The sequence below is a fragment of the Battus philenor genome, unplaced genomic scaffold (assembly GCF_028537555.1).
Source record: "Battus philenor isolate CCGP_79_NKW_IND1 unplaced genomic scaffold, ilBatPhil1.0.hap1 SCAF_14, whole genome shotgun sequence".
Lineage (NCBI taxonomy): Eukaryota > Metazoa > Arthropoda > Insecta > Lepidoptera > Papilionidae > Battus > Battus philenor.
The window spans coordinates 7,183,106-7,210,750 of record NW_027181676.1 but is presented as its reverse complement, the minus strand read 5'-3'; the positions used below and the strand labels follow the sequence as shown (position 1 = coordinate 7,210,750).

The 27,645-nt window shown below is 30.9% G+C and overlaps 1 protein-coding gene across 1 annotated transcript in view; it reads right to left on the bottom strand.

The window, feature by feature from the left end:
* jeb (jelly belly) overlaps positions 1–11,315 on the bottom strand; it is a 31,544-nt gene extending 20,229 nt beyond the window's left edge. Inside the window, exon 1 of the mRNA XM_068761239.1 lies at positions 11,006–11,315. Coding sequence (XP_068617340.1) covers positions 11,006–11,315 — 310 coding nt within the window. The remainder of the gene's footprint in view (positions 1–11,005) is intronic.
* Between the last annotated feature and the right edge of the window lie 16,330 nt (positions 11,316–27,645).

The window sequence follows — 27,645 nt, the reverse complement described above, 5'->3', positions numbered from 1 at the left end:
ACAAAAAGGAAACATAAACGAATAAAATGCTCTAATGATTTTAATCTTATTTCCTCTGTCTTTATTTTTTTTAGCTTCTCGGCTTAGTTTAAAATTTGCAGTATATTGTCTTTGAACAAAGCCTGGTGTTAAGGTTAAAGTTGATTCTAAGATTGTCAGCAGCTACAGCAGGTGTAAAAGCTTTAAAGGAGTGAATGTATAGCTCATTTGTCAAGAAAAAGCTTTAAAGCTTTCTGCTATATTTCCAATAACACCGTATAAAGTAATAAATCTGTAACTCTATTGGAACGTGACAGGGTAATAACTTTTGGCAGTACAGAGTTTTATAGATAGTAAACAATAAACAATTTTAATACGTGGTTATCCAAATTTTGAAAATGCTTTTTCTGACTTTATTATCATTACGTTATTTGTTATTTCTGGAACCATTGATTGTTGGATAGGATGTAATCATACATTAATTGACAGCAAATACACTCATAACCCACCAATCTGCATTAAAACCATTCAATTAATATTAAAGTTAAAAAAATATTGTAGCATCATATGCATGCATGCGGTTTCAGAAAATAATTATTTATTCTTTCAAACGATTACCTTGAAGGGTTATTTCTTAGTGTAATAATATTTTTACCCACAACTATTTTTCACAGTATAAGTAGAAAGGATGGATGAATTTTATCTTTATTTTTATACATATTAAGCTTCACTATCGCTACTGTTTTATATCTTTTATACCTAGTTATGTTAAGAGAGCAACGTGAATATAACGCATTATTAATAATATAGGTAGTATTTTCATTTATTACTGAATGTCATCAAATAAAATTATGTAAAAAACTTTTCTCTTTCTCTTTTCTCTTTTTCTTTCTTTTCTCTTTGTAATAATTTTTTTTTCTGATTTAATTGTGGTAGATAGTGTTATTACAAATAAAATATATCAAAACATCATTAATGACCAATGTTGTCTCTACGATATATTTATCAAAAGAAATAATAAACTTTTCAATTTTAATTTTCTTTTTAATTCTTAACCCTTCTGGAATTGGATATAGGCATATTACTGAAAATTTTTGAAAGAATGAGTCAATTTCACTTTCTTAATGCCGTATTTCTTATTAATATAATAATTCTATTCATAAAGTTTTCATACTGTTAATTTTCAAAATTAATTTTTTTAATTTATACTTTAATAAAACCCGAAATTAAATCCTAAAAACCTTGTTAGAAATTCACAAGGGATCAATACCAAAACGGTTAGGTTAAATTTAATCTTTGTTCCTTTGCACATATGTATAATTTCTTCGTACAAATTTGGCTTTTCGATTGAAGCATCTCATTATTGTCTTTATGGTTTATTTTAATTATTTTTATTTTGCTCTAAGTATATTGTAATATGTTGTATTATTTTTTTGTCATCAGTGACGATATGAGTCAGTCTATTAAGTAATACAGCGATATTGTGCTCTATATAGCGGTACCCAAAATTTTCTGTTAAAGAGCGAGTTCTTTAATCTTTGATGTCCTGACTATATTACCAAGACGATTAGTGGGGCTTATTATAATAGAGTATATATTTATATACTTTCTATAGTTTTATTTATCTACATATTTTGTTAAAAAAACCTTTGTGCCAGTGTCTTAATTTAATAGATAGGATGGTATGTATGGAAACGACCCATAATATATATGCAATGCAATGCGAGCTGCTTTGATTAAGATCATTTCTATGACAAAGTCACGTGTATTAGTCGTGTGAGTAATCGAATTTATCTTGAACAATGATAAGCCGTATGGAAATACGACGATAACGCTTTAACATATATATTATATTCACCCTTACGGCTGAGGTTCTAACATCAAACATAGGTTATAATATGTAGTGTATGCAAAGATATTCCTCATTAATTTCATCGATCAAAACTTACAGTGTATTAGGCGAGAAACATAAATTAATAAGTGTGATCAGAATCAACCTCTACGGACCATAGTCTCACAAGATTCAAACCTAGTCCTCTACAACTCTATGGAATCTATCGAATGATATATGAGTTCTATGGGAAATTGATTTATTTACAATTTACAACAATACGTAATATAAGTTCACAAAATTTAGTTTGCCTTTGCAGCCCAGGCTATAATTATGCTCGCTTTTTTATTTAATTTCATTTACATTCTCACGCACACAAGATTTTGTGTATTTGCAACATGGTTGTTAACGGGTAACAAAAAAAATCTTCTCTATGGGTGCAGTTAGACGACGACAATCACAAACTAAGTTGGTCTAGATTACGTACCGACTGTTAATACAGCCGTATTGTTCTGTTGTAAAATTTCCGGAATGTTAAAAGTAATTAATTAATTGTGGCAAACATATGTTTTTATAAGCCCTGATACGCGTTTTGCGTGTGGCAGTATGAAGCCACCCGTGATTGTATTTTTTCTTTTTTCCCTGATTGGTAAAAGGAAACTCAATCTTGATCTATGTTGTGTATATTACAGAGGCTATCGTGACTGATCCAAACACATTGGGAGCTAGACTATATGACTGTCATCGTTCAAATTGAAACCGGCATTCGAATTTTAATTTGAACAAGCAATAACAATCGACAATAAAAGTTATTGATGACCGCAGTGGCTAGTAATATGAAGGGTTCTCACTTGAACTTTAAATATTGTTTACCCTCAGTGTACGCATATTTTCCACGTCTTGTTGGGAGTACACATAACGCCCTGACAGCACATATACAATTGTGACGTTGTCACGATGTTAGTCGAATGTTAGAAAATTGTACTATAAAAATTCTACTTGACTGTTTTATTGGAAAAAGAGTAATCACCAAAGAAATAGTGACGTCAGCTAAGCTGACAATTGAGTTACTATAATAATTCGCTCCATACGGATGCCTTTGGAAATAAAATAAACTAAAATTATATTCAGTACATTATTTCTCTGTAGTATTAGAGCTTTGATAGTAATGAAAAATTCAGTATACCTGTAAGATAATATTTTATTTTTTACACATACTTTTTTTTTCCTAAAATAATTTGGATCTTCCTACAGATCCTATTGTAAATCTCTGTGAGTCTTATTTTCACTTTAATGATAAATTTGGGTTCCCTACGCTGGTTAGAACGAGTTTTGCTTTATCAATGTTACGCTTTCATTCAAGACCATGATAAGTCCCGCTTATCACTCATGGAAATTCGTAGCAAAATTATATCTGAAATTTATAAGGCGTAAAAATTTTAAGATTTATTGAGAATGAGCTAGCTTATGTTATAATACAATATATTATATACGCGCGCGAGTGTGCATGTGTGTGTGTAAGTGTAGTAAGCGCCGTGAGTGTGGCTGGGTGTGAATGAGCGAGGTTAGCCGCGGCGGTGGACGGGGGCGTATCGACTCGCGCGCCACGCCTGCGCCCAGCTAGTCACCTGTTGCCGTCAAGCCGTGCAAAGAAACACCTTCAATTTAAAAAAGACACTTGATATCGAAATAAAAGCATTCCATCGAAAAGCTTCTTCTTAGCCTGTTACTATCAATTGAATTTATACGTTTCTATATTTTTATTAAGTTGAAAGAATCCTTTACCTTTAGAGAAATTATTTTTCATAGTGAGTAAAGATTTCTTTATGGGAGTTTCTAAAAAGAAATACAGATTAAATTGATTTTAAACAAAACTATGTTCCTATAATTGTAAATTATAGTAGTAAATTGTAAAATATGAAACGCCAAAGAATTTTAAATCGTTTGTAATCAATACAAAAATTAATATAAATTATATTTATGCGTTTTTTGACGTTGTTCGAAAGCTTTTACTTTTAGAGAAATTACCTTTTCTTGTGGGTATAAAAAATTCAAAATATCATTATACAAGTAGGCATTTACTTAATGGCACTTTTAAATCCCCATTTATTTTAAAATTATAAATAGTAGTTGAGACGGCCAGAAATTCTACAGCAGCTCTTTTTAAATTAAATCTATGCTATATTCCCTAAAGGGATAAACTGAATGTTCAATCATATGTAATCCACTACAAAAGTTATTATTAATTGAATTTAAACATTTTTTTACTTTTTCAAATTGTTAGAAGCTTTCTTATAAGGAAATCACCTTTTACTCATTAGATATATACTATATATAGACATATTGTACTATAATGTAGAAAAACTTGGGTATATTTCTTAATAGGATTTAAAAACTGCGTAAAAAAGAAATGTATATTAAATAAAGCTTAAATCATATTTGAATGTCTTACTATAAAAAAATTTAAGTAAATTACATTTTTTTAAAGCACATACTGACAAAGAAATATAAAATGCCAACGAATGTTGAATTATTTGTAATCCATTCAAAAGTTACACACAAAAGACAGCCTTGTCGAAATAAATGAGGTAACTATTTGGCTGAACATGTTGTTTTCACAGATTCCATTAGGATTATTTCTGCCCGTGAAGATATAATGTGCTGAATAAAGGTGTAATGAAAATACGCAGCTATAGTTTTTTATCCAGACTTCGGATAAGAAATGTATGAGGAGCCATCTTAAATACTATTAGTAATAATTGTTAGTGTATTATGATTAGCGTGTGTCATGACGTCAACAATTTAGACACGTATAGTTTTTTTTTATTTAAACAACGCGTAATATATGTAACATCTAATCATTGCTATCATATTATATTGATTTCTAATATCAATTTTCGTTCGGTTGTAATATATGTTATATTCACAAGGAAATAAGTTTTAAATAAATAAATAAAATCATATATGGCTGTTACAAACCGAATCTTAACTGTCCAAGTGTTAAAAGTTTTACATTATATAGATTCATAAAATCAGTGATTCAAGCTAACAGTGATTCTAAATCACTATTAAGTTATTTTTATATATCTCTACATAGCTTAGAATTTGAAGGTTAAGTTAAAAATATTTAATGATCTGTGCCTATACTATACGTCGTGCACAGGTACATAGAGGTAACATACACATTTAAATAATGATGTATCATTACTCACAGACTTTTTTGTTTCTCTTGTTTGTTCCTTTCACATCATAATTATTTGAAAAAAGAAAAAAGTCCATTTTGGTAGTACCTAATATACGAGTACATATCTTTTTCTTTTCATGTTTTATAGACAACTAAATAAACTAATATCAACAAACATTGCAAAATAATAAATAATACAGCCTAATGACATTATGAATTACAAGGCTGGTAAAAACTTTTTAATGGTAGAGTCGAGTTGGAAAAATATTCAGGTCAATGAATAGTTATTGCAACTTTTATTTTAATAACGTAACTTTATTATGTCGTAGTTTACCTGTAACATATAAGAAATAATATTAGCATTTTGATATTTGTCGTATATCTGACTTCCAATTTTTATGCCATTCATTATGATGACATTTATATCTACGAAATTGAATATTATTGCTGGGGTAAAATAATTTCGTGCGAGACATAAAATACGATCATTCACGCCATTTCCATTACTGGAAAAATTTAATAAGGCGTGCATAAAATTTATACGGAATTGTTAAATAAGTAATGTCTAAACAATTACTTTTTTAATGTGAATGTAATAAATGAATTCTAAATAATAGCTTAAGGAGTCATGGTCTTTAGCGTGGGTGTTTACAACTTCTCCGAACTGGAGGAACGAGACACGCGCTGTGTAATATTCTGAGAAAAGGTTAATTGTATTTTATTTCTACCGCCACAAACAAGCTTTATAGCTTGACCACACATACTACTTTTTTCTTCCAATTTAATGAATATTTACATGGTTCGTTACTTTCACCCACGTGTTTAATATAAAACAATAGAAGTTATAGTTTTTAATGTATTGCAGTTAAGTGACAGCGACGGTATTACTATTTAAAGGCTTTCAAAAATAAAAAAATCTTTTCTCAATATATGATGTAAATTTTCGGGATTGTATATTAATAATATAATATTAAATTAAATATTTAATAAGCATTGTAATAGACTGGAGGCGAACACACCATTCCCAAGGTATGTAATGTTATATTATTTGAAGTCGTTTACAGTGTAGTAACGCCTAGCACACAAGTATTCTCTGACAATGTTTTAAAATCCAGCAGAACAATCTTTCTGAACATAATCTGGTATCTTAAAAGCGTATACATTGCCTATAGAAAGACTTATTAACTTGATGAAATTGAATCTTAGGTATTAAAAAATTAGTTTTCTGGTATTTACAATGTATATTTATTTCCTGGGGGAAAATTGATAATGTTTTTGTGAACAGTTGCAGGATGCGGACAGCGCAGGACTGGTTATCGTGGCTATCTTTGGGAGAGGCCTTTGCCTTGCAGTGGGCGTCTATCACCCTTCATGATAATGGCGATGGCGAGATGCAACAATCAATATATTCGTTTATTTAAATTTTATTAATTGTTTAAAACAACACAAAATATAATGCAACATGTATGCAGGATTTATCTTGAATAATATCGGTACCTACATACGCCTTTACCATTATTCGTGTTTTAACTAGTTGTATCGATTTTCACGATAGAGATTGAAATCATGTCAATTGTATAATTAGTGAGCCTGAATATTCCCAGTTGTGTTGGTATATCGGTAATTTGTTCTTGTTAGCAAGTGTTGTTGTGTTATAGCGAGCTGTCGGAAGCAACTAATGAACCTGTTGCTTGTGATGGATAGCCCGCAACGACTCTTGCTAAACCTGTCGTGCATAGACTATATCTAGTATTGTGACTGTCATCTATTTTTGTATTTTTTTAAATGAAATGTTTAAAAAAAGAATATCAAAAACCATTGAATAAAATTGTAAATCTTTTTATCATTTAATCTTTCATCAGCAACAGCATTTTATTTGGACATGAGAACAAGTCAAATTTTCTATTTTTCTGTTTTAGCAGTTTACAACAATTTTTAAATGAATTTGGCACATTTCCAGGAAAAGAAAAGTGAAGGTTAGTGCTACTGCAGCCTTGATAAAGGGTCAAGAATTATTTGATGCGCTTAACGGCTCAGGGCGTAAAATTAAGAAAAAAATCAAGCTTTGGAGCTTAATAGAATTAAAACAATTTCAAACGTTGCCTCGTGAAAGGGTATTCCGTCTGGAACAAAATGAAAATGCAGTTTTTCTCTGGCTTCGTCTTATGTAGAACTTATTAATAATAGTTATTGGACAAAAAATTTATTCATTAATTTTACTAGTAAAAGGAACAAGAATTTTAATTAAAAGACGCATCGATTTATATTTTATCATTTTAAATGTAAGCTGTTTGACTCAACAAATTTACATGTTTTACGTTCATGATAATGGTGAAAGGTGGATCGTAAAAGTTTCACGTCCAGACCGTAATAACTTTTGCATGTACATACGGACATTCATACCTTAATGCACTCTAATATATATTTTATTTTCATGGTGGCTCGCGTCTAGCGACATTTGCTAAAGAAATAAAACTTGTTACAAACTACATCTTTATCCGTCTATTTCAAGCTTATGAAACTAGTTGCAAACGAAATTTGCTGTAGCTTCTTAGTAGATACAGAGTTCGTTTTTCTTACTGGTATAAAGTTGATAGTACCTCTATGCAGATGTTTAGGTTTATGTGACAAGACATTTTAGCAAGTATGAGGACAATATGTATGTTTGCTAAGCTTTGAATTACGATAACCAATTGAAGTTTTTACAATAGATACGCAGTGACGTATAAGGCTGTAAACATGTTCAAATAAATCAAAATACCAGATCAATCGTAGCGTTTATAAAATTAAGCCCTTATTGTACACAAGCTTAAATAGAAGTAAATTAAATGAATCCAAAATTGAGACCAGTTTGGTGTCCGAAATATGTATAATTCCTTTTAGTCTCTGGCCCTATTAACCCTTCATAGGTCTATATCATATAATCAGGGCAATTGAAACATAATTTTGGAGCCCTGAGGTCAACATCATAATAAAGAATCGGAACAAAAAGATCGAAAACTACTAAATATCTATTAAAATAATAGATGCGTGTACTTAAAAAAACTGGATCTTTGGGCAGTAAAACAATTGGGAATTATTAGGAGGATCATCATTAATCATAATCATCATTAAAACCGTTGGGTGCCCACTACTAGATATAGTCCCACACGGAGCGACCTCTAGGAGTAATATCCAGTGTCAATTGAGGACCTTAACAAGATCGTCCGTTTGTTTTGTGCACGGAAGTCCTACGATGCGCATGTCGGTCTCCATCTTAAGACCCGAGCGGCTATCTGTTCTTCTTGCTACGTACACTATTTGGCTTGCCCACAGCCACATTAACTTGCCAATTTTCTAAGCTACATTATTTTAAGCCAAATAGTGTATTTTATTTTATTATAATTATATAGTGACAAGACTATTGTTAAAACATTTATTAATGAGTATATTTAGAGCGTGGAACGTTGATTTACGTTCTGTAAAAACGAACGAACTTTTTTTGAAATAATAACTATCAGGGGGTTGGTGACCTCTTATAAATTTATGACACAAATTATACTTTTGAAGCATAAAAACATATAATGACGACATTTTTATCAAAACCGAGAAAACCACTGTAACTAAGAAACGAAAAAGATGAGATATAACTACATATTTGTTTATAATTGGCTTGCATAAAACTTACTTTATAATCATTCTTACAGTTTGTTATGCATATAGGTATTGCGTGTTATATGCTAACTGATATAGTCGGAGAAAATAACACTTATTTTCGCCCCACGGGACATTTTAATCTGGTCCATTAAGGACTTTAAATTACCCGTTTTATTTGCGTCGCGATTAGACAAAGATTTCTGATTTGCAATAGGTATAAAACAATGGATAAATACGCCACTGAAATAGGAATTTAGTATTTTATGCCATTTTAAATAGATTTACCAACTTTGGGTACAATTATATTTTTCAATCGTAAAAAAGGAACAAAGGTTAAAGAAATTATAAATCTCTCTGTACATATTAATAAAAAAGAATCTTCAAACTAATTTGTAATCTTCAAGCGCAAAATTTGATAACGACTTAACAACGACAATTTGGCTATTTTTTTAATTTTAGTCAATGCACGGGAAATGTTTTCATAAAGTAAAAGTGGAATTGCAAATAAAATACCAGGAATAACACGTTTCCCAGATCATGGAGTAAATGTAACACCTGTCATACATATGACGTCAATCAAACGCAAAACGTGTTTGGATAAAATAAAACATAAATATCATGTACCATAAAGCATTAAAACGGAAATATAACAACATTATTACTGATTTCTTGCAGTGTACAAAATTCATTATTTCATTAGACTGAAGCAATAAATGGTTCCACTAGCACTGTAATTTGTAAATAATAATAATTTTTAAAAAATTATACATCAATAGCTAGCAAAGCTTTAATGCACAACGCGAACTAATTTTTATGTTTTGACTGACAGCTAAACAATATTTGTAATGAAAAAATTTTCTTCTTCATTATTTTTTGAGAAATGTGCCACTTCATATCGGATAAAACTTACTGATGTTGGTATTCCAATCTAAGATGTATTAAGAAATATATTTAACGCGCCCCCGACGTGTAAATGAAAACGACTGACATTTGTGCACCATTTGTAGCCCGTGCGACATTCAGCGCTGTCGGTGTCGAGCGTGAGACACCTACATAATCCATGCAGTCTGAATTCAGACGAGCCATTGAATACGAAATGCTTATGTGGCCATATTACTTCCAGCCATATGTTATTATGTAAAACGGGTTGCTGTCGAAGCTCTATTTTCTCATTATACTTAATCATTTTGTATCATTATCCTTTAAATTATATGCCAATGTTTTTAATCTTCCAGTAGAATAAGTATATGGCTGATACAGATAATCTAATTCTGACTGCTATACAAAAAAATGTATTTTTACTCCTTTATTATCCTTTTACCCAGTAATAACACAAGATACGGCACGATCAAAACATAACGGTACATACTGCTAGCGTCAGACGTAAGTGTCTCGAAGTGATAAATAAAATATGCAGCATTTTACACAAAATTGCCAAAAAAGCTTTAGTTCAAATTAAAGATCCCGTTGATTATCTATTTGCAAAGTTTAATTTAGTTTTAGTATAAATAAATCTGAAAATGTCCTGGTAATAACAGACTACATTTTTTTTTCAATTTTGTGTGAGCACCATGTCTTGACAAGAAATAACTCCAACTATGTATTGAATAAATTGCTAATTTATAATTTCACTTAATATTAAATTAAGTAAAGTAATACGTAAATTTCTTGTAATTAAATTTTATTCCAAAAATTAAGACCACTATCCGTTACATTATAACAAATATTTGTTAATCTATAGAAAATCGATTATATTACATGAAATATACCACAGTGGAGATATGAATTTGTAATGTAAATGCCTGTAAGGGTTATTATGATATATTTACGAGACAACGAGTACTTTTATAAATAGAATTTACGAAAAATTTTACATACATTTTCAGCGGACAGAATACCCAATTGGGTAGTCTGTCCGCTGAGTCGACCGAGAGCAAAGGGAATTGTGGCAATCTTTAAGGGAGGCCTAAGCTTTACGGTGGGCGCTTAACGACAAACATGAGTATGATGAAACAATAAAACAAATATCGATTCTTTTGAATAGGCTCTGTTAAACAGCGTCGAAAAGACGGATATATTTATAAATAGATAACTGCTAGGTTCACAATGTTGTTTCTATCGAGATGAGCTTGGCTAGAAAATCGATATTTACTCTTTTAACGCAAATATTACATTTTCTCCATTTATTAAACGTTCATTTGTCATTTGAAAATCGGCATGACATCGAAAGGTACTTTTAATACAATAATATGCCTTATTGATCAGTCTAATCTAATGTAATACGCTTTGAATTTTTTCCGTATAAATTGCAAACACGTTTAACATTTAAATGAGTATTGGATAACCTTATGAGTGATATAAAAATATTAACTTACCGATCTGGGGAACGTCGTAAGGACGGCTCGAGCGTGACGCTCTCAGCATCATTTGACTTGCGATCTCAGAGGGCAGATGAGGTGCACGCTTGTTGTTGCGCACGCGGCGACGTTCTTTGTGCAACGTAGTGGCCGGCTCGGATTCAAATAGGTCATGTAAAGGTCGCGATAACTCGCGGCTGCCGCGCCATTCCGCGGGAAAGCGACGCGGCGCCGGCTCGGTCGCGGATCGCAGCGCAAGCATCGCGAACACCGCAACCAGCCAGCACACGCGCATGCTGAGCGAACGACGGCCCCACCACACTCGCATAGCCCGCTAAGTACACTCGACTCGGTCACCCGCCGGGCTCTCGCCCGACCACATTATTCAGCTTTCACGATCAGAGTGAAAAAACACTTTTCTGATGTCTCACTCGTGTCCCACTCCTTGGATTGAGGAACTTGCTCAACTGGTAGTCTGTAACAAGAGAGAATAAAAAACTAGGATAGGTACTCTTAGGTAATTTAATATTTTGCGTTAATTAGATATTTCCGCTATCAAATAGAAGCTTATTTATTTTTAACGACAAAGTTTAAAACACTGTTTAGAAATTAACTACATAGTAACGTGATTATTTTATGTAAGCACAATTGTTCACCGTCGTAAGCCAAGAAAGAATGTACGAAGCTTACGGTGATTCTTATCTAGGTAACTCCAATGTGAAAACTTAGACAATAAAAACAAATTAGCTATATTTGAAGCGCCCGCCGTTTGCCACTTCTTTGTTAAGTTTAAGGATAAAATTTAGTTGTCTTATTTGCAACTTACATAGTTTTGGTCCAACAGGAAAACATTGAATAAGATCATAAAAGAAAAGAAAAAACAACCTATGTGAATTATATATATTTTATGTTTTTTTACAGACGCTATCTTTCTATTTAAAAAGATAAATTTACTGTTTATATTAGAGTTTCCCAATGTGGGACCCACGTCCCACAGGGGAGCAATTTGATTGTTAATTGTTCTAAAATGGGCTGGACACGCTCATAATCCGTTCGCTTTAATATAAAAATTATGTGTGTTACATAGGGAGGCGTAACAATTTACGAAAGGCTTGAGTGGGACATGGTACAAAAAAGATTGGGAAACACTAGTATATCTCATTATAAAGAAAATTTAAAAGAGCTATCTACTCTTTTTATTACATTTAATTCAAAAATCCAATCAATTCTTATAAACTTATGTAAATTTTAGCATAAATAAGCTTTTAGGTGATATTTACTGATCCGAAACGTGGTCGCCTAAGAATAACGGAGAAAGCTATACTCGTAGTTACGCTGAGGGATCTAATCAGAAATTAGAAGATCGGCGTAAGAACGTAACGTCACCGACGTAGCATGAAGAATTGTTCGTTTGAAGTGCGAGTGGGTGCAGTATATCACTTGTGCAACTGATGGCTGTTGGGGCCCAAAGGTTCTCGAGTGGCGACGACGCGCCGGTAGGTGCTGCGTGGGTAGGTCCCTCAAATATATAGTTAAGGTTGCGGCAAACCCCTAGATGCGGGCAGTGCGAGACGAGCTATCGATGAAGGCTTTGAGGGAGGCTTATGCCTAAGTCCACGAGCGTCTATTGGCTGAAAGCATGAAGAAGATTGTGATTGTTTTGAAACTTAAAAATTTAACTTCACATCTTTCTCTTTTGTAATCGGATTTATATTATAATTTTAATGCAGATATTGTTATAAAGCTGTATCTACTTATAATTATTAAGCCTGATACACCTAATTCTTGGTTATATTTATATTTTGTATTTGATAATAATATTTTGTAATGGTAGGTAAAATAAATCAGTAATGAAAATGTGCGAATTTTGTTAGCGTTGTTTATTATTTCGGAAACCAATTTATACATAGGGTATACCAAACATTAATTAATAGCAAATGAGATATATATTCATCCTTTTTAAGCTTTTACACCTTTAACTGATGAACAAGTATCCAAAATCATGAAAAAACTTGTCATAAATAAGTACTATTAAAAAAACGCGAATTAATTCTCTTTTTAACGCCATGATGACGGACACAAATTCAGTGTGTAATTAAGACGCATGATTAGGTATTTTCATATTTCGTTAACCATTTATTATCAATGTTTCTCAGAAATGATGAATTACCGAGTCATTTTCATTTAAATCTAAGACCCATTTAATTAAATCAAGCTGAAATCTTGTACGTTATAATAGGCTACGTTAATTACTAACGATTAGGTGGTGCGTATTAGTTTACAAATTTTATTAAAGGTTACTTTGCTTATGCCTTCATAGCAGTCGTATATTTGACTTACTGTTAGGATATCACATTACGTAATACAGGATTATTCATAAGTTATAGGTGTAAAAGTTCTAAAGAGGTGAATGTGTAGCTCATTTGATGTCAATTATTGTACGGTACAGATACATCTAAAATGATTATATAATAAAGAAATTGTTTTCAAAATTTAGATTATTACATTTATTACATATTAAAATAAATTTTTTTGTACTATCTGACCCTGGAGACTTTGTGCTGCCAAAAGTTATCAACCTGTCGTATTTTATGAGGTAACATAAATTAATGTAATTAATTGCGGAGTATTCGTTTTATACAGATTGATTGGAAATAGACGTAACTTTAAATTTTTTTGCTTAAAAATAAGCTACACATTTACTCGTTTAAAGCTTGTACATCCTGACTAATTACCCTGTACATTTTATGAAAATCACAATGATCTATGTTCAAACGAGAGTTCCGATGATCGAATCGATTAAGAACTTAACCGCAGAATGTTGAAGCCCCTTACGACGTTGTGAATAAAAACTGCTGAAAGTTTTATGAGTTAAATTACCTATTTAAAAAACTTTCAATCCAATCCGCGGACTTTGAGAGGATTTTTTTTTCATTTTAGTGAATTTTCTTCTTTAATATGTGCTTTACTTTAATTTGAGTTCTATTTAAAAAAGTAAAATTCCTAATACCAGGAAGCTAATATATAGGATGATTGGTTATAAATGTAAAATCTCCATGGAGACGAATGTATAAACCATTAGCTGTCAATTAATATATAGTTTACCCTATACAAAATTCAGTTATTACAAAAACAATAAAGAACTTATCACAAGATAAAAGGTTTTCAAAATTAGAATTGCAACACATTGAAACTAATTACAGTTTACTATCTATCCATGCCTACTTTGTACACGTGTAGAAAAAATACACATTTCAGACTGATCACATTATACATGATGATTGTAAATAGGATGACAAATAAGTTAGATATTCAGTCCTTTGAAGCTTTTACACATATATCCTACCAACATATAATACAGTGGTATTTTTATTTGCTAGTTAAATCCATGCAAAATGATTTTTGACAACAAATAAGTTTCTTGTCCCCTAACATAGTTCTATAATGTGAACTTTAAATAATTTGATATTAAACGGTATTATTATTAAATTTTGATTAAAAACAAGCTCTAATTTTCCCTGTTGATATCGTAGATTTATGGTATCTTTAAAAACAATTGCAGTGAAACAAAATTAATTTCTCTATATTGCTTACACAAAATGTACCGCGTAGGAATCACTGTGGAAAGCTTTACGATCTCTTTTTACAATAAGTCAGAGGAAACTTCGTAAAGTACAATTCATGTCGTTATTCGCAACTACAACTTTTATAATCTTCCGTACGGTTTGTCATTTGTTAGGATTCATGTTAAAACTTAAAAAGAAATAATTAAGATTAAAAGTATTGCTTTAATACTTTAATTCTAAAACAAATTAGTCAACAAATTAGTCAACAATTTAACATATAAATTAGTAAACTCTAAAATTTCTTTTTGTTTAACCCTGCTGTAAAGGACTGATACTTGCAGTCATGGGTAGTGGGTTTAATTTCCCGGTTAGTATTATGTATAATTCACACTTTGTGCATTTACTATAAAGGATTGCTTGTTTACAAACAAATTTCCAAATAACAGTTGCTGCATCTGTTCCAAACAGCTGCTGCATGCTCTGCATACCATAATACCACATTACGACTACCAACCGGCCTGCTGATTTCGGCGTATTCATCCATACATATCTTTGGGGGTGGTCTATGCCTTGCAGTGACTGTATTTGGGTTGAAACGGCAACGACGACTAAAATAAGGAAAATACATCAATTGTTTTTTTTTAATATTAAAAAGCTAGAAACACTCGGTGTTAATTATTCGCTTTGTTGAATAGAATTAAATCGCTAAGCTATAGTAGCTTTGCTAATGCTATCACAAAGACACGTTTTTATACTTTTTTAATATTTAAAACTTAGGTATTTCTGTCTATGTGGTTGCATTGAAATTACACAAGCTAAACTTACTAATTTAAGCTGGTGTCACTACTTAATATCAGATGGAATCACATAACTCTTATATGTATATCATTAAGTATATCTTTACTTGCATTTATTATTAATATGATTATCGCTATAGATACCATTTACTTATGATACCTATAATCTTTCTAGGTAGGATATCTGTTATTTACATATAACATTGATCAATACGAAAATCTTTTATTCCTTTAGCGTTAAAAAAGATAAGAAAATCTTTTAAGAACAGAATTTAAAGACTAAAATAAATAAAGTACATAAGTACAAAATTACCAATATTATTTTCCTGTTATTACACAAAAAAAAAATAAAACAAAAAAATTGGGAATTATTAATATTGATATTTATACTTTTTTTTATTAAGATGACTATAAATTTAAATTCTTAAAAAAAACGTCTATTTGTACTAACACTTTAAGTTCTGATTACGTTTGAATTAACAATGGAGGTAATGTAATTTCAGCTCATACGTACAACAGTTTTCAATGAAATGTCAATCCTTTACAAACCGTTTCACGTTGACCTTAGGCATTTCCTAATGAGTGGTGCGCATCGTTACCTTTCTAAAATAGAACGTGATACGAAACACTGCAAACGGCATATGTGAACAGGCCAGTTATTTCAGATGTAAATAAGAAATATGCGATAAATAAAAAAACCATTAGATATTAATTTTCTTTCACGATTTTTTATTAATACTTAACAATAAAATTTTAAACATTTTTACATCTATATTGTTTTTTTTTTACTTACATTAAGTTCATGTAAATCCTTTCCTGAGTCAACCTCTTTTGGATAATACTTACACACTTACACATATGTTGAATATGTATGTATATATATATATATATATATATCTTTATATATATAGTAGTGTATAATTTTTAGGAAATATTAATACAATAATTTCTTATATCGTCACTATATTTATATATATTTAGTCGCAAGAGGTCCACCGCTAAATATAGGCCTCATTTCATCATATTACGTCAAGATTATTTAATTATTAGGTTTTTATTGAAGGATAGTTAGAGCCGAAAATTTTTTTTAACAAATAACCTAACACACACACACACACACAAACATATATATATATTCAAACTTATTCGAAGTTTGAATAAAGAATGTTGACAAATTTCTAGTACCAAAAAATAAAATTGAAAGATAAATTTCTTTTTATGTTATTACCCAATTTTTTATACAAAGCAAAGATTTTCAGTGTTAAGAATTGGAAACATTCTTACACGTAAATACTGAAAACTAAAAGGACCGAAACCTGTGGCGTGCCATCGGCACGGCTATATTTATAATGGGGTGGTGTGGAGGGTCATTGACGTCATCGCGGTGCGGCGGCGGGCGAGGTGGAGGTGGGGCACACCCTCCAGTACGCACTTGCAAATTCGCACCTCCATGAATGGAACAATTAAACTCCTCGCGACGAAAGTATACGAACTTGATTCGAACCCTTAATATTTCTGTTCTGTCTTTCGTTAATCACTATATACCCTCTTCTTATATGATGTTATATTGAATAATGTGAAATGAACATAGGTTTTTACACAAAACATATTATCAAGACGAAATATTTAATTTTGTTGGTGCTTACTGCATTTTTTTGTTTGTTTTTTTTTTTACTTTCATTTAATATACAAGTTCCTTGGAAATAAGTGTAAAAGCTTAATTTATTGCTTAATTTTCAGCATTTAAAAACTTTACACCTATTTCCAATCAGCCTATATAAAATTATCACTCTGAAATATTTATATAATTTTTTTTCGCAGCCAGTAACTTCTCCTAGTACAAAGTTGACAGGGGCAGTTAAACAGTAAGTAATTTAAGTGTGCAGTAATCCGAAATTTGTTAATTTTTTTGTTTTCCTTACTATATTATCATAATATGATTTATGATGATAATGATGTTTTACTAACAAAATTATTATAAATCATGGAATTAACAAAAAATATTAAAACACGAAGGAAACAGGACAAGTCTTATAAGTGAATTTTAGTACGGTAAATATTAATCAGGGTAATAGAAGTTTGTTTTGGCTAGGTTCACGGACGTCAGAGATTTATTTGCGGAAAAATGTTTATCAGGAAAATATTTTGTTTAAAATAAACGTGACTAAGATTACAGTTACTACATTTTTAAATAAACATCGAATCAACGTTGTATATAAAACTTAATTTTTAGTTTTCAGTGCTTTACAGAGAGCATTTATTAATATGCAATTCACGGCATAGTAAAAATTTCTTAACGTGTACTGTTCCTTGGGAAAACTGTACTTGTAGGCCTACCCGTTAAAATACTATTGATAAACTAGTTATAAATTCAACATGAACTTGTATGTGGTGAAGGCATAACAGCGAAATTTGTAACATGCTTAAAGATTTTAGGTAGGACAAGAGTGAACATTAGCTCTATATTGGATGCTTACAAATAAAAATAATTGGAATCATTTAAAAATTGGTTAGGTAGGGAGAGAAATTTGGTCGGTGAAGGTGAACGCCATTGCAAAGAGGCCTCGTTAAAGTTGCTGCGCGGGTCGACAGCCTCGAGCGCAGTACCCGGTTTCTCTTACTAAATGCAATGCACCCGCGAACGGTTAATCCATGAAGTGCTAAAAAGTTATAAGACAACATGATGCTAATATTTACGGTAACTAAAACAAGAAGCAGGCTGTAAATTCTTACGATTTAAAAATCAAAATGTGTTATTAATTGTAAGAAACGTGTGTTATTAATTTTAAAAACTTGATTGAAAAAATTGGAACTAAGAAAAACGTAATGAATTTTACTAACGCGCAACGATCATAAACAAAATTGCAAAACTTTCTTAATAACCTTTGAAGGTAAATTTTAAACTTAAAAGTCCGGAAAAACCGTTCGCTGGGTCCATAATGAAAAGCTTTCTGGACTGAAGATAACATTTAAATTACGAAATAACTAAGCAGCTAAGTCTGTATGTGATAGTTAGTAGATTATTAATACTTTTTAATATATGCTACGAACATAATCTCTCATCAGTACATAATCAAAATAAATAAAAATTGAATAGTAATCTAGAATAGTAGACTAATCGCTATCATGAGTTAGTGTTGGGATGGTGGAGCGTGAAGGAAACCCCGTTTCTTATCCAGCCGATAAAATGTTCTATGCTTAAGATCTTCGGATTTAACAAAACGCGCATGTGCATATCTATTTAACTTAGGTCGATATGTTATTGTGGACTCTCACATGTAAGCTAATACTGAACGTCGTTATCATATATTTCGCTTAAATATTATATATTAAAGTGAAACTAATTCATTATAAGTATATAATTTAATTTCCAATTGATAAGGCCATGTCCCACAAGACGACTTATGGCTGAAATGATGATGATTATTATATGGAAATTAAAGTTTTGTGATTAGAATTGAAAAGCTTGATCTTAATAACCTTTTTATTCCTGAGGTAATTAAACAGAAGGTTTCTTAATCTTACAATCATTATATATTTTCATAGTGCACATACGAAAGTTGAGCATATGTGCATTTTGAAACCTAAAATTATGTTTAAAGATGAAATGTGTTACATAAGTAAGGGAGAATTTGAAAAAATGTGAACGAATCAAATCAAACAATTTAATTCTAGTTTCATGTGATTAATTATTGTGGGAAATATTTTTATTGAATTACTTATTTACGATAAAAGTAACTATAAACAAGACGGAATTCTATCATGCAATATAAACAAAAATATTATTGCTACAAATGAAACGAGAAAGTTGATATCACAAACAAACGGTTCATTTGATTTCTGTTCGTCATGATCAAAATTTTCCATAAAAGTGGGTTATTGCTGTACTATTTATTTAAATTAATTAGAATTAAACGTTTATTTATACAATTACTTCTCGGTATAACGCGTATTTATCAGGTTTAAACAAGCGAAAAGGTCTTTAATTTAAAAAAAAATGTGACTTGACGTAGATAAAACCATTGAAATAAACTCTTTAAACCCCTTTCTATTTTACGGTTAATGCCACAGTTCAGATTAAACTAAAATGTTCACTAAAACAACGCTCCTTTGAGGCTCCATCTAGCTACAAACGAGCGTTGACAGCCCGTGGACGCAACTTTGTCTGTGTTCAGAGCATGTTCATACTTACCTTACACGTGCCGATCATGAATATGCTGATATACGATCTCTTGATACTGTAGTTTTGTCACAATGTTGACACGTTATGTATGGTGCTTGAATATGATCCTAAATATCAAAAGGTGACTTATTTTAAGACTCATATAAGGAAATTTCTTTACATCGCAATTGGGTAATTTATCAAGTCAATGGTAACTTAAGCTCGTGGCATATAGTTACGCACATTCTTTCTTGAGGAACTCAGTTTGAATGTACACATTTAGCGGACAAAGTTATTAATCAACATTTAAACCTCGTAAATAGATATAAATGGTTGTTTTTACGTTTTTCAATTACCTAAATAGCAAAAAAAAATATGTTTCAGCTATCATATAAGGTGTGTAATAACAAAATTTGCATTAAAATTTGCTGCTGGTTTATTAAAAAGTAAGAAAAAGCAATTTATATGTTTTTAATCTTGTTCCTATAATATCTTTTTGACTAAAAACGTTTAAAGATATAGATTTTATATATTTATTCATTCGTATTTTTTTCCCTCGTGTACGTGGCGTGCAGAATGTCAGAAGAGACCAATGTGATTTGATTTTATTTGTCATTGTTTGTGATTTAAAATATTTGTGATAAGGCAAGATAAAGATAAAATTCTTTTATGCTACGTTAGAAAATTTAACAGAACTGATATTGGTAGACAATTTTTTAATCTATTTTATTTTTGACTTCACTACACTGCTCCAGTGTAGTGAAGTCAAAAATAGGGCAGGGTTGTGGAGGTGAAGCAGGAAGAAACTCCACAACAACACATCTTGTAATAATTTAACAACACATATTTACATATACACTTTATTAGATATAGCCTAAATGAAATCAAAATAATAAAGCGACAGCATTGCCAAGTATTCCTGTCATATAAATATTCGTTTATTGGATAGTTTACATTGTTTTACCATTTTAACATTACCGTTTATTGTTATATTTTAGGGGTGTTTAATTTAAGATTAGTTAAAAAAAATTTAATACATTTGGGGTTTTAAGATTTTAAAACTAAGTAACAACTTAGTTTAAAATCTTAAAACAATACAACTTAATGTTCGTGAAGGAGCTTTATTCACGTCGTCAATATTATTCGCTTTCATGTATATGTACATGATATAAAAGAGATGTATCATCTGCGATTAGTGCAATCTCGCAAAGGTTTTAGGCCAAGAATGGTAAGTCGTTTATTTAAAAACAATAAAGGCTACACCCGTTGTTGCCACAGATCCCGGAGGCTTTGATTTATTAATATGTACAATTTGTAAGTAGTTATTCAATAATGATTTTATCAACTCCGGAGCATTATCTTTCACTGTGTAATGCTTTAATTTATATACTAAAATGTCGTGACGGACGCAACGCCTTCGAAAGGTCGCTAAAAATACCAACAGCATTATGTGAATCCTTCCATGTTTGATATATAAATTGTAAAAAAGCAACATCTGCACCAATGCTGGATTTTTCCTTTATAAATCAAAATTGTTGGGTATGGAATAATTTATTAACGTTGAAGTATTCTTGTGACTGATTGAACTTGTTTTAAATAGCGATTTAATTTCAAGGCTGTATACAATTGTAACATATATAAACTAAGTGAGACTACGTCATCAATTAAAAATTTATTCATTTTAAGTGATACCTCATAACTCTTCAGTGCTTTTAATCTCTCAATAGTTTTATAGGTTTTCATGATCACATAAATCTATTTTTTGTAGTTAATAGTTCTGTTATGTGTATCAACAATATATTTAAGGTAGATCTCAAATAGCTGTATTCAATTTTTGTCAACAAAAAGCTCTTTTCTTCCCGATTTCATAGTTATCAAAAGAAAGTAAAACGGCACTACTTTATGTATGAATCAGTTATTTAAAATTTCGTTTTACAGCATCTGTTTTTCTGTATTTGGAAAAAAAGAATATGTTCAAAAAGTAACAATTAATTAAAAATAAATCTTTTTATGCGTTGTTAATACTCTATTTCTGCTACCACACACAAGAAAATGCGAAACGTGATGCGTGCCTTTTCAACGTACTTAACGTTGTTTCGAAGTAACTGTAGGCGCAGCCTTTTTAATAAGTCTTTTATCCTTTTATGATAAAATATGGTTGTTAATCCTTACGAGTCAATATTGTGTAATCGTAATTAAGTCTTTTATATGAAAAACCAAATCTTTTTTTTTTAATTTATATGAAGCACATGATTATTTTAGTAATAACAATGAAACAAAATAATAGTAATAAATAATAAAATAAAAGTAGATAATTGTAATAAAATAATTATAGTTTGCGGACCACTCTGTTTCCGGAAAGTCATTTTGACGAAGCTGTTACAACCCGCAATGCTGTCAAGGTTTTCTTTAACCCATATAACGCCTCTGTACCTGATTGGGTACAGTGAAAAAATTGAAGGTAGTTGTAATTTTTTTTAATTATTGGTGCTGTTACTGCTCGTTGTAGTAGTCAATTAGAACAGTGCTTCGAAATAATTACAGTTTATGCCGATACATTGAAATCTGTATCTGTGAAGATTTTAACATCGTACATAAATGTGCATAGAGGTAAGTACTCAATAAAGTTATTCTCAAAGTTTGGTAAAGAAAATGTTATATTTTATTCATTGTTTTTATAGTGCAGACTTATTTTTAAATGAAACTAAGTAACTAACTACTAAATAACTGTTATAGACTAAGTACCTAACTACTAAATAACTGTTATAGTCTAAGTAACTAACTACTAAATAACTGTTTTGTTTCATACATTTACATTGTAATTGAGCACGGAATCGTACTGTACCCAATTGTGTACAGCGGCCGAATCCATATAACGATCATTCGTCTTTTGTTTCAGATTTGTGTGATGATGAGTTTGAAGCGATTTAACGTTTCTAATCATTACAGCCTGCTAGAGGAAGCAATTAACGCTGTTTTAGAACATAGTGAAAGTGGTTACGAATACGACTTTGCTGTTAATCCCCCAGCACAACACCCAGCATTGTCATATATGAGGAAGAAGGTACCGAAGAAGATATGGTTTCTGCAATTGATGAATCAATGGTAAAATATTTTGGTCATCATCCCGCTAAACAATTTATCCGAGGAAAGCCAGTGAGTGCATTTTGGCTATAAAAATTGGGCAACAGCTCCATGGGATACTGCTATACATTTTATTTTTATCGTGGAATAGCTGAGGTAATTTCTCCCGACCCCTTAGGATTTAGAGTAGTCAAAACATTACTTAAAAAATTGGGCACAGATCAAATATGCCATCAGGTATTTTTTGACCAATTCTTTACTAATTATAACATCTTGGTGAATCTCAAAAAAGAAGGATATCGTGCTACTGGAACAATAATGGAAAGTGTCCGCTAAAAAGTACAAGCGTGATGAAAAAAGAAGATCGTTCCTCATAGGATTATAGGTTTGACAAGCAAAATGAAGTTTTGTTAGTGCGCTGGAAAAATAACAGCGTATGTACAATGGCGACAAATGACGACACCGTTGAACCTTCAGGAACTATAAAGCGATGGTGCTCTGTGCTAAGTGAGAAAGTTGATGTCAACATACCGAAACTATATCAAACATACAATAGCAATATGGGCGGCGTGGATAAGTTTGATAAATCAGTATCACTTTACAGGGTTACGGTTCACGGAAAGAAGTGGTGGTGGGTTTTGTTTAGCTATATGCTTGACATGGCTATTGCTAATGCTTGGCGTCTGCATGTAATAAGTCACAGTGATAGCATGGATCAGCTTATGTTTCGACGTTCCATTGCAAGGTTTTATATTTGCGCCAGAAAACTCAACATAAGGCTCCACCTTCTTCTTCTTTGGTACCAGGATTGTCTCACTCACTCTCTTGGTGTAGGGCATTATCACCAGAAGATTGAGAAACCATTACGATGTGTTGTATGTCATTCAAGAGTAGGTTGGCAATGTATAAAATGTCTAAAAACATTGTGTATAGAAAAAATTTGTTTTGAAATTTTTCACACATAATACGAAACTGTACTCAATTGAATACACCCGTTCAAAACGGAGTCGAATTGTAATTTTCGATTTTTTTGGTTAATTTATTGTTTATTTTTGTCTACGCCGTAATAAAATATAAATATTAATAATTTTTTTAGTTTTATTTTGGCGGGTAATGGGTTAACTGAAAGAAGAAAAAGCATATACATAGAACATTACAATAATAAAATTTTACTTTGTAAATATTTAGAATAAATATTATCTAAACATGTATTGGAGATCCCATCAATCAACGACAACGTAAAATCAGGTAATAGTGCAAGTAGCGGCTAACATGAGAAAATTAGCTAAAAAATCCATATCCATTATATTTTTTTCAAAACGTTCGGTTAATGTTGAGAAATTAATAATTAAATAAATGAAAAAATATTACATGGTTCATTAAAAGGTGCTATTTTGTCTAAAAACGTAGCAGTTTGAATTATTATCTGTGGTTTGTAGAAGAATTATTTACGGTAACGTAAAATAAAAAAAGAAAAGTGAAATTTTGCTGTCGTAGAACTAGAACTCAAACTATGATGTAGCTATTTCCTTTTTTGAGAGATATATTATAATTTCCTGGGTTAAGCGACTATTTTCACTATCTGCCCGATTTTGGCTTGATTATGGATTAATGGGATGGCTTTTATAAATTCACTTACCCTTTTTTATATATTTATATTTTCATTAATAGCCACATGGTACAATATTTTGAAATATATGGGACATAAAATATATATCGACGTGAAGAATGACAGTGATTGATTACACTCGTTTTTTATTTATAATTATTTTATTATTTTTATTTTTAATTTAAAGAAAAATAACCATTAATAAAATTTATTTATTGCCTACTTTTTATCATATATACAATAACCAAAAGAAGAAGTACACGCGGCGATTTCTTCCAGACAACCAAAGATAATCTTCTTTGCCAAGGAAAAAAAGAGCGGAGAATCATGAATGCTCACAAGGGGTTCAACACCCGAAGCACAAAAAAAAAACATGTTATGGTATATATCATTAAAATGACCATATGCAACAACTACAACACTCTACTTGAATTGTCTTTATCTTTTAATAAAGTCGTCAATTTATTTTTACGGCAATCTAATTTGTTAATTACTACAAGTCTTCAATTATAAATTACTCTTGTTATTTTCAGGAAGACAGAAAGGAAGATAGCTAACTACATATTTATAGTAAATTAATAGCTGCCCTGTACATAGGGAAAATGAAATGGCCTCGGTTCGTGAATAACTTAGTAATTAAGCAATTGTGTAATTATAAGAATTGAATTGTTGCTCAACGAGCCATGGAGAGAGATATACATGGGATTTCTCTACGAGATCGAATCAGGAATGGAAGGATCCGTAGATAGTAGAAGTAATCGACATAGTCCAGAGGATTGGTAAGTTGAAGTGGGTAAGCCACGTAGCGCGCAAAATGGATGGCTACTGGGATTATAAGAAATGGGATGATAAGAGAGAGGATTATAAGCGATGGGATAATAAGAGAGACGATTATGAGAGATGGGATAGATGGGATTATAAGGTTCTGGAGTGGAGACCAAGGATCGGGAAACCTATCATATAACCTCTTATTTGAAAACTACAAATAATGATGAGAAATGCTTGTGCATACGGCCATGAGTATATGAGATAAATTGAGAATCATTTGACCGTTGTTATTACGCGTATTTTTAATTAACTTTTTTATCGTCCTGAAAATTAATAAAAAATAAGGGTAAAAAGTATACTCTCATCCTCTTTAAATATATCTTGAAATAGTGCTTGTGCTCGTGAAATATTTGTGCTTGAAAGTAAAGTTGAAAGTCTTAGTAGCATTGACATTTCTACAGGTTGAAAAGCCTTTTTTTAGTGACCTAAAATGAGGGCTTCCGAGAGAGCTTATGCACGGGTCGCTTCTTGAACATTTACCTGCAATAGGAGGCTGCTGAGCTATAGACCGCGTTAGGGGACGTTCCTTAGATTGAATAGTACAAACGCTCCCAGAACCTCAGCGTGGACTATCACTCAATACTGTTAATCAGTCTTATTTGAGGTCCACTGTAAGGACGAAGCTCAGCTCAACAACCCAAGCAGCTCACTAACTACTGTGAGAGATCAAAATTAAAATTTTAATGCCAAACCAGAGAAAATACATTTTTTGGTTCCTTTTAAGAATGCTTATTAATGTTTATTCTCAAATAGTCGTTTATTTATAGAGATTTACTGTCGTATTATTTTATAAAATAGTTCCAAACTTCTTGCATCTATAAATAGATATTTGATATATTTATTTGTACTTATATGTTTAGTCACGTAAACGAGATCTGAAACAAATTTTACATAAGATGGAAGCTTTTTTAAACTCAAACAAAACTTTTTATATTGGGAACATAGTACTTTTATCTTACAGTCTATTAATGAGAAATAAATAGCCAAAATATATGTTTAAATCATACATTGATAATTTTAAATCCCTTCCGTTCTTTAAAAAATATGTAGTACGAAATTATTAAAACAGTATTCAGTAGTTTCCGCCTCTCTACCTAGAATGAAATAATAAAAATTTTGACGTAAAGGTTAATTTTACTAAATAACGTGTAATAAGCATGAAGTATTATTTGGTAAAACCTTTTTTGCTTCCGATCTTAAATATTAGTTATTAAGCAAAACCAAATTCTTTGGAATTTCTACTTATGGGCATCGAATTTATTTTTAGATTTTTTCTTAAAAACTACACGTCAATACGTAATGTTATATTTATTTATATTGTTATGAACATACTTATGCATGAAACGTAGTAAATACAAACTGGTTCGATAGAAAAATGTACAAATTTTAAGTGATGACTTATAATTAAAATAATACATAATAAAAGTTTTCACATCTTGCAGTAATATTTTCTTTAGATTATCTAAAAAAAATATAGAAAATAAAAAAATAACATGTTTTAAATATAAAAACGTGGATGACGTAAGTATGCTATTTAAATGTGTATAACATTCTTAAGTAAAGGTGTGAAAACCGGAATCTGTGCACTCATAACACTATATTAGAAAATATTATTCTTTAAAATATTCAGTCTCTTTGCTGGGATAACGAGGGTGAAATAGCTGAAGCCTAGATATGTAAATAAAGCTGTGAAGTGGGCAGCCGGAGCCTCGTTGGAACCCAGACATTGCGCCGCTAACCTAATTGGCGTCTGTTCTCGCCATAATGCTAATTTTATGAGATATTCATCCATTATAGAGTTATTTTACACTAGGTAAAATAATTTCAATGAAATTACACATTTTAACGGCATATTTAAACCTTTTCTCAATTACCTTTTTGAAGAAAATGCTTTAAACTGAAATGAGCCTTAACAATACGGTTAAAAGATTCTCAGCATAATAATGAATTAATGGCGAAAGGAGATATTTTCAAGATATTTAATCTTTCTTGAATTACCATTTTATGAGTTTTTAACCCTTGCCTAAGATTAACTTTAACAGATATTCGATTCTGAATTAATTTATTCGCACAAACAAGCACTATCCTTAGGCTTAATACTTAATGAAAAGAGGAAAATTAAAAATGGGAAAACTGTGAGAGTAATATATATTTACATAAATATTAACTACAATACTATTGACTGAAGTTTCTTTCACATTTCATTCACGTCACACGCCTATCTTTATTGCAAGACAGAGTTTTTTATGTGTCGATTTAGTTTTAAGGTATCGATACTTAAATTATTTGGCTAGTGAGCGAATATAAGAATTTTGAGCTACAAAAGAGAAATAAAATCGTTTTTGAAACTGTTTTGTTATAGGCAGAGTGTATCACGTCGCTGATCTCATTATGTAAATACCAAAAGAACTTGCACGTAAATATTAAATCTAATTAAAAAAACTACGAACATTAAAATGTAACAAATTTAATTTATATATTATTAACATTTAATAAAATATGCCCAACTAATCTAACGTTTATTTCTTTAGATTTAGATAATTAACGTTCTATTTGCTACCAGAGTAAAAAGAAATTCTGTATATAAAATTGAAACTAAACACGATATACTT